This window comes from Dreissena polymorpha, chromosome 6, assembly GCF_020536995.1.
Source record: "Dreissena polymorpha isolate Duluth1 chromosome 6, UMN_Dpol_1.0, whole genome shotgun sequence".
NCBI classification, from domain to species: Eukaryota; Metazoa; Mollusca; class Bivalvia; order Myida; family Dreissenidae; genus Dreissena; species Dreissena polymorpha.
In genome coordinates, this window is record NC_068360.1 from 29,944,963 (window position 1) to 29,954,747 (window position 9,785).

At 34.8% G+C, this 9,785-nt stretch overlaps 1 protein-coding gene and 1 long non-coding RNA gene across 2 annotated transcripts; both read right to left on the reverse strand.

Annotated features, from left to right (window-relative positions):
• Positions 1-4,254, reverse strand: LOC127834462 (uncharacterized). Its single transcript, XM_052360319.1, has 3 exons — positions 4,170-4,254; positions 2,521-2,556; positions 1-1,101 (listed from the first exon to the last, which is right to left on the reverse strand). The coding sequence occupies exons 1-3, from the start codon at positions 4,177-4,179 to the stop codon at positions 803-805; spliced, it is 345 nt and encodes a 114-aa protein (XP_052216279.1). The 5' UTR covers positions 4,180-4,254; the 3' UTR covers positions 1-802.
• A 2,950-nt stretch (positions 4,255-7,204) lies between these two features.
• LOC127836546 (uncharacterized) lies at positions 7,205-8,683 on the reverse strand. Its single transcript, XR_008028820.1, has 3 exons — positions 8,535-8,683; positions 7,740-8,125; positions 7,205-7,366 (listed from the first exon to the last, which is right to left on the reverse strand). It is a non-coding gene; the product is annotated as an uncharacterized LOC127836546 (long non-coding RNA).
• Between the last annotated feature and the right edge of the window lie 1,102 nt (positions 8,684-9,785).

Here is a 9,785-nt window from a genome sequence, read left to right on the forward strand (position 1 = left end):
CATTCTGTACCTTTCTTAATTCATCTTCAAAACAACACAAACAGATCATGTTCAACTACTGAATTTCATTCAATTATAAAATGTAAGTTCTCTTCTTTCATGATACCTTGGCTGAAAATCTAATTTAAAAACGTGCTGTATGGAAAATACTGTATCTTCTATTATGAACTTTTATTCACAAAAACCTTCAAGTGTTTTCAAAAGTTTCTTTTCTTACTAGACATAAACATTATTCAGACAAACATTTCAGCAATTCTAATGAATGATTTTCTATTTCAACTCAAGGATAAAATACAAATCAACTTAAGAAAACGTGGAACATTACAACAAACTTTATCTGAAAACACAGAATTAGTATTTGTACATAAAAATACAACTTTTCCGCAACAGGACTGGTTGTTTTGTGGACACATGTTTACACAGTTACTGACATTTCACCATGTACGTTTCTGCTGCTTTTGTATAAGGTTATTTAAATCATACCAGTCAAGTCATTGCAATAACAGCGTAAAATCCTAAGCTGAACACATTTCTTAGTAAAAGTCTTTCAACAACATACTCCGATACAAAACTTAACCTGTTGTGTCATAACCCAAAGGTCCTTCCATTTCTTAAGCACTGTACACGCGATTCCGGTTAGTTTATATGGTGGCCGTGAGTCCAATGGTGCCGATGATGATAGGTTGAATAAACACATACTTCACTTCACATTTGCTGTTCTGAGTTAAAATACGGCAGATGACTAATGTGTATTGTCAGATCGGTAAAACATCTTCTCAAGCTGCTATTCCTTTGCCACTATCTAACGCCTGAAAGTTGGTGGTCCTCGGGCAGAGTCCCTGGATGGTCCTTCCCGAGACATTGACCTAGGGGGCCCGTCTCTCATGGGTGGGCCTCGACCCGATAACCCGTCATCTGGTCTCGGCCTCTTCATTGGGGGACCCCCACGTGGAGAGTCATATGGGGCGGGTCTGCGGGCAGGAGGGCTGTAGTCCCTTATGCGATCCCTATCTAGGTCCCTACTACTCATTGTGGGTACCCTAGGGGGCGAGTATGCTGACCTTGAGGGGGGTGGTAACCTCCCACGGGGAGGGGACGAACCTACAAGTTTGCAAAGCCAAATAGCATTCATTCATAATTCAGTAACAAACATTCGCAGCCATGGGTCGCTTGGAGGCATTTGTGTTTTGTTCTCAAATTCATACCATTGCAGAATCATTTTTCCCACATATTATGTGATTTTTTTAGTAATAGTATATCAATATATTTCACTTTGTAGAACATTTTTCTTTTTACCCCAGTTCAATAAGGTTTAGAATATTGTTCCCACAAAAACAACTTTTAAAATATATTCATACATTTGTAAACGAATTTCAAGCAACACGTTTGTGTAATTCTAGTGTTTTTGTCCATACTAACTGTAGAAATTTACCAGTTAATTTAAATTTAAAACAAGAGTAGTGTTTGAGAAACACAATGCCCCCGTCTGCGCTGCTTTAAAGCCATATATTTGACTTCTTACCTTGAAGGATGACCTTGACCTTTCACCACTTAAAATGTGCAGCTCCATGAGATACACATGCATGCCAAATATCAAGTTGCTATCTCTAATATTGCACAAGTTATGACCAAGGTTAAAGAGTTTCAAGTTTTGGGACAGAATGACCGACAGACAGGCCAAAAACAATATAACAAAGTTTCTATTTGATCTTGTTGGTCAATAGTTGTTGAACAGCATCCTATTGACCCTAAAGAATCCTTTTCCGACAACTTTTAATAGAAGTCAAAATAAACAGATCCAAAGTTTGATCAATCGCAGCTTTATTCCTAATTCATAAAATGCTAGCATCATTTTCCTTCTATGATAAGTTTAATTAGGTTTTTTTGCAACTTATGTTCAACATATTCATGGATATGTCTAAAAACAACTTCAAACATTTTCATGTAAAATTACAAAATATTTGAAAGAATATCAGCAGTCTTTTTTGTCGTTTATAGTTGCTTATCAGGACATATGCAAAGCCTTCATTTTTGTAGAATCTTAAACATTTGGTTTTCATACAAGAATTAAATGTTTATCTGATTTTCCAAATATGCATATTCAACATTCAGTTGCAGGTTGTTTTTTTTTTCACACAAAATCTAGAAATCTGGTGTCCTCGACACGATTTCAGTATACTAGAAAAAAGTTACCTTGTGTATTTGGTTCACAGAAAATTATGTTTCATACAGCTAAAATCATTCTTAACCATGAATTTTGTCTTTACTAGAATGCAGACAATGACGTTGATTTTCATTTCCAATTCAAAGTATGCACTGCCCTCATAGAAATTCAATTTTCAAAAGATCTGGTTGGCACATTCAAATATACGAGGCATAAGTTAGCTGCTAAAACTCTTGTTATGCTTCATTTTTTCCAGGGTAATTTAACTACAGCTTTGAATGTAAGAATTTCTCAACAAGTCCTTTCCCAAAATGAAATAATTCAGACTATTTATATACACCTTGTAGAATACCTACCTCCGTAGGTGCGACTGAGTCCAGAAGAGAGACGGTCTGACGAAAACCAAAACAAATACTGTTGACTTGATGTGATTGTATAAACTAGGTTAACAAGTTATAACAGTGTGAACAACTGAACATAAGCAGTGATTTGTTTTGCCAAAAATTACCACCGATATTTGGCTGCTTTGCAATTGCAAAAAATGACGTTTTTTCCCAAAAATCTGACCAAAATTTCCCAAACGATGAACAAATTTTCCCAATAAAGTCAATAAGATTAAAATGTCTTAAACGATAATTTGGTAGAATCAGTGCCGATCGAGCTTGTCGAGTCGTTGCTGAACGGCAACTGGCTTACGTATTGTTCGCGAATGTAGCCGAATACGATTTTGCGTTGCTATCCACAAATCTCTCTCTATATTGCGGAGGATACCTACGATAGTCGATGTATCTCGATTGAAAAGGCCTGTTTGTACACACGTCCAAGATGGGGGCAAGCAGACGAGAATTTTGCCATGAGCGGCGAAAAAGATAAATAACATTCTAATGAACAACGAATATCATATCGTTATTAGGGAATCTTTCCATATGTGTGTCAATTAATGCGAAATACTACGTTTGAGATAAAAAATCGAATATTTCTTAGAAATCTGCAAAGTGAATGTGCGTCACGGAAACCAGTGTTGGAAAATTGGACTTCAGTCTACTAACACAGTTAAAGCCTTTAAGATGAATTGTTCAAAAATGGAAAAAGACAAACATGATTTGATTTATATGTTAATGGATCTGTGTATAATCAGATCCATATGCATATTCTGCTTTATTATGTTTGTCACGCTGTACAGTTTACTGAAATAGCATTGAACTGAGGATGTCATGTGCAAGATATTGAAAGGTAAAAAAAATAAATATATTATTTTGACTCCATTTAATACATCATTAACACAGCAAGAACACTAAAGCGTGTTTGTTGATATTTATTAATGCTTTTAGCATATGATATTAAAAAAATTCAAATGCTGAATTAAATTAATACTCTTAAAGAGGTTGTGATTAAATGGTGTATTTAAGAAACTATAGATTATTGCAAGTTTAATATGCATGTGGAAGGATATTAACTAAACGTTGTCTTCATTGCAGTAAGACATTAAAGCAGCCATTGATAATATAACAATGCTGTCAAACATGCACTTAACAATTTTAATTCTGTTCTTAGAATCGTACTTATAATGCTTAATGTTTCCCACTTTCATGGTGTATCGCGCTATTTTTCCCAATTTCAAGGTTTATCACGCTAATTTTTCCAATCCAAATGGCACAGGCTGTAGCCAAAAAAAGCAATAAAAATTCACCGATAAGGGTGATTGGCTGCAATAATCGCAACGACACTCATATAAAAAAAATTTGATACAATTAAAATGAAATCTCTTTGATTTTGTAAAACCTTGTACAAGCACTATCATGTATAATACAGTATGTTGAAAATTATTTGGAGACTAAATATCTACATACATAGCTGTAAGTTTGCTCAACACAGCCAACACAAAGCCTTTTGTCAAGGCATACAAAATATAGTGCAGAGTTGTGTTAACATTTAAGCCATGGTTAACATCTGTTACATAAAGATGTTTGATTTAAGTATTGGAGACATAAAAACGGAACATTACCTCTGTACATATCTAGATCTCTGTAACCAATGCGGTCGTAATCCCTTGAAATTGTACGCGATGGTTCTATGTTGCAACAATAGAGAGTATATACAATTTAACTTCACATCTAGTGTTCTCTAGTAATGCATGAGAATGTAAGTAAACATGTGACATTTTCACTAGCCTGACTTTTAACAGGACTTCTTCACAGATTTTTGGAATTTGTAAAAGTATGTGAAAAAATTCCTTAAATTTATATATCTAAGCATAGGAAGAGTAAAGCTTAATAAAAAAATAAGAAGAATTTAAGAAAAATTCTTTGTTATGTTGAGGGTTTTTTCTCTCGCCATTTTGAACAGTGTTTCAGTCATTTCACAGCGTTTGGTTGACCACTTCACACTTTACAGGGGTTATCTGTTTTACAAGTACAAAGTGCACATATTTATGCTTGTAACTGATAACTGCCCTAATGAAAAAGATCTAGAGGGAGAATGATCATAGCAAAAAGATTTAAAAAGTTCAATACCCATGAAAGGACAAGGGACGTTAAGGGTCGTTTTTTGCCTTTATCCAAATTATTTTCAACCTACTATCAACATAAAGTGCAGATAGTCATCTTTTCAAAATATCCTTAATGCATGTATTGGTTCAAAAGACGTTATCTCCAGCCCGAGACAAAGATGCCCACTTTTTCCCAATTTTGACGTCGTTTAACGTTGCTTTTTACGGCAACGTCACAACTACGAATTGTATCGACGCAGATTGCCGCGCTTATTATTTAATCAGCATAAAAATTATGGTGATCCACAATGTGATAAATGATTTAATTCATTTTCATAAATCAAAGTAACGTATTACATGTCATATGATATTATTATTGCTTTATATCGCCAAATGTTTTACGCAAAATAATCACTCATTGTTTATAACATTTTTTAAATCGCATCATCATAATAAAACTAGAACATTCTTATAAGTAACAACGAAAATATTAATAAAACAACAACAAATACGGTGTTATATCATGACCTATTGTAATAACATATTCCGTATGCACATCCTGATCGCGTAACCTTGTAAATATAGAGAATATTATGTGAGTTTGGGATAAAAATCAAGTTTATCATGCGAGGCTAAGTCCGCTAAGAACCGATGTAAGCCGAGCGCTAACATAGTTCGTGCCGAGCATGATAAACTTGATATTTATCCAAAAATAACATAATATTCTATTTATCCTATTATTTCCTCACAATTTTCCATTAATAACTGTCAAATATGGCATTTTTTGACGTTTTAGTTTCTCCGTAGTTGACAAATTACATTCTCCAATTTTTGGAAAAACCCAAATCTGATCTAAATATAGCAATAGTATAAAGCTCATGTTTATACGATCGTGTTCTACTAACGATTTTCATCTGTTTATTGTTCACATTCTTCCAATAATGACATTTTTTTTCTATCTGTGCCATCCACACATTATTCTGCCCATTGATATTTGTCACCAAAATAAACAAAAAAATAAAACCAGTAAATGTTATAAACATGTCAGTTACACGACTTTCAACAATCGGTATAAAATATTTTCACTGTTGCAAATTGTAATATTGTTTACATTCACATCTTTAAAAAAGAGATGTGTTTGTCAGAAACACAATGCCCTCTACTGAGCCCCTTTGAAATCTTGGACGACACTTGACGCCTATTAATGCATTTAACCCCTTTTTCTCAGAGAAATCATTCAGCACACATTTTATAGACTTGTTTTGTCTTAATTAGATGTAAATGAACACACATTTTATAGACTTGTTTTGTCTTTATCAGATGTAAATGAACACACATTTTTAAGACTTGTTTTGTCGTAATCAGATGTAAATGAACACACATTTTTAAGACTTGTTTTGTCGTTATCAGATTTAAATGAAGGCGCGCATGGGTATTTAATATGACACGTAAGCAGCATCTGAAATGTCTGCAGTCCAATTTCTCGGACCATCTGACAGTTGATCAGTTTGGTGTCGCCTGAAACAAAGGTACCACAGCGCACTTGTAACGTGCGCACATGTTCCAACTACACGTGCTCCAACTGGGCAGCTGCAAAACCATGCGTCGACTGACCCCTCCTTAAAACGTATGTAAGACCGGTATTGCTTTCGGGACACATGCCGACTTTGGAACTTCAAGCACAGCAAACTCCTATTGTGCACATAACCGTGAATTGAGTATATTCCGTCACTTGACATGTGCTCTTGTGTATAAGAAGCCGCTAGCTTAACTGTGTATACACAAAAGATTAGACATCTAAGCTCATCCTCGGTCATTATTGGACAGTTGATGTCTAGTTCGTCCATCGGTTTCCACGATGCCTTGGTTATTTTTTCTATGTCGTTGTCAGAGATGAATTGTTGAAATCGTTGTTCTGCCCTGACAAATACAACATTCTCTCTGCAACTATTTTGTCTTGATCGGAGTCCCCGCTACTTAGAGCCGGTCTGAAGCGGTTGCAGATTGCTCCAACTATTCGCACATAGTCACCTTAAATAAATATCATATGTATAACAGAAATCTCATTACATAAATATACAGATTATTGTTAGGGCATTTTAAATAATGTTAATAAATATGTGTAGGATTGTATTAAGTGTAAATAACGTGACGGTTTCACTCTGTTTACTCCATGTACGTTTAAACGCAAGTATGTGATATCTATTTTGTGAAATGATTATGAATGTTACATAAAAAAATTACCAATAAATGGCACTTGGGTGTTTGGCATTGTCCTAGCTAAATATGTCCATGTCTTGAGTCTGCCATTGGTTGACTCGACAACCCATCGTATATGTATAAACAATACACTTATACACTTAGACCGTTGAAACGATGGTTCTTTTAACCGGGCTATTAAATAATCGAATGATTGGCGAATTATCGGTTAAGCGAGTAAGTTTGAAAACAGTATATAATTATTCACAAAAAGGTATAAATACATCTCAATATATTACATTTATATTGAGATCTTATCATAAATCAAGTACATGTGCGCGGAGATTTACCTTCGTCACAAGCCTCGACTTGTTAGACTCTTCGCTTGTGTGCTGTGTAGACCCCTTTCGCATAAAAGATGGCATCTGCATAGTTACACCAAGTTCTTCGAGAACAGTCGACGCATCTCGGAAACCTCTGTCAACTACGACCACATCACCTTCCTGAATCCAGCTCTGAAACGTTTTGTTTACGGCATGAATGTACTCATAGTTTCGTATTGACTATAATTTGTATTAGTATGATTATCATTCTCATCCATTATCATCATCCATTATCATCATTATTATCCCCATTATCATCATTGTCATCATCAACATCATAATAATGAATACCACCACCATCATCGTAATCAATATTATCATCGTCATCATTATCATCATCATGCGAATTATAATCGACCTTATCGACATCATCAACAAAATCATGCTCATGATCATAATCATCACCATGATCATGATATCATCATCATCATCAAGTTGGTTTCCTACATTTTGTTTTGTTTTATAATTTTTTAATGTAATATAACATGTTTGAATCTAACCAAACCTTAAAATCCTCAGTATTTTGATTGATGATGTGTTTCAGTATATTTGCATCTGAGTTTTTGCCATCCGCCAAGTACGGTCCCAAAATAGATATAATGTAGCCAGTGGTGGACACAACAATCATTGGTTTGACAAGTGGCCTGTGCTTGTGCATGGAGTATGACCGACGTGCGAAAGAAAAGTTTGAACTTTTTTGTATATATATATATATGTTCCATCTAAAACAATTATTGATTTATTTTGGTCAGATGCAGCGAACAATTCTTGCGCTAGAGGTCGTGTATGGGTCGTTCTTATCTCCTCTCTGGAAACATGTTTAAATCCCATATTCTTTGGCACGAACGATTTCATCAAAGATTTTCTTGACGATTTCAACGCACGCCGAATCTGTAATATAAACTTATTATTTATAAAGCCCACTTTCTTTTAATTTCCATAAGTGTGTTGCTTTTTTGTAAACTGCTTTAAAGATTTTTTACCTCTTGAAATATATCCTTTTAAAATAAATAGAACGATTTTCATTTTCGGTTATAGTAAGCAATATTTCAATTATGAATGCTATTACATACATAATTGCATTAAGAAAATGTTGAAAACTGATGAATGTTAACCATCATATTCATCGTCTAAAAAGACTGAAAAGTTACTTTTTCTCCACGATATATTGTGAATGAGAGATCTTATAATGGAAATTAAGTTTACCAGTATCAACATTAAATCGATGGATACATTTGGTAAATCATATCACAGTCGCCTTGGTATTTATATAGGTTATATTATCCGAACCACATAATACCTGCGCAATCGTCATGTTGAACAAAGTGCTGAGCAGCGCATTCCCTAAACTAGTTCTTAGTTTGACTAGGAGCACTGCGATGCATGTTCGAATGGACCTGGTCTTTGTTGTCCGTATGTCGTCTACATCACCGATAAGAGTTGAGAATTGGGCTTTCGTCAACCCTGATATATATATTCAAATATGTTATTTACACTATAATAGCATTTATTACATAAACTCATAAAACAATTATTTTAATTATTAAAAATATTCATGACCTGTGTGTATACATGTATATAAGATAAGGACAGTAGATCTATCATTCCTCAACAGCGTGATTATGCAATTCAAATTAGGATGCGTACCGGTAAGATTCCAATAATCAGCATCCGTCATTGTGGATGGGTCGTCAAAATCGATGCAAGATTTTTGACGTTGTGTCGCACTTTGCCGTAGCGAGTTAATTAAACTGCTTATCTGTTCAGGCTCCATGTATGTTGTGGACCTAATTTTTCCTTGAATATCAGCAGAAAGGGTCTCTGGTGTAAACTTGCCCCCACTCATGTGAGTGTGACAACATCGCGAATTTTTCTTCAACAAAATGTTTTTGTTGATGAACAGTTGCATTATCGCCTCGCCCGGTATGGTTACAAACCCTTCGGACCGAGCGCCCTTCCTGTTACATATAGGACATATAGTATGGCTGAACCCAGCTGATTTAATGTTTAATTGAAACGGCGATTTCTTGTCAGACGGTTTAGGTTGTGGATTTTTCTTTGGGGATGCACTTAATCTTGCAGCCGCCGATTCTGCTGTATACTTAAGACGGCAAGAACTATGAACTACGTCTTTGTCTGTAACTTCGTCTGTCAATAGCATATGCTTTCTCAAGTACTTTATAAGTTGTTTATTGCCATCTGTTTATAATTTCCTCCTTTCTTTTGGGCCCACACGTTTGGTGCATATAGCACACGCATAAGATTTAGACATCCTAAATTAAAAATAAATGAATTTGTTTATAAGTCGACATAAAATTCTGAAAATAAAATACCACATAAAAAGTATAACAGTTACGATCGTAGCAGAATTCGAGCCCCTGAACTGTTCACGCATAATTAACTCGATGACGTAATAAAAACATCGTCATCAATACTGAGAACAAATATCGAGTTGAAGTGACGTAATTTAAAAAAAAAAAATAGGACTTTTAAGTTGGACAACTATGGATTACGGATAACCATAGAAAGGTATGTTTCTTAATACTTTCTG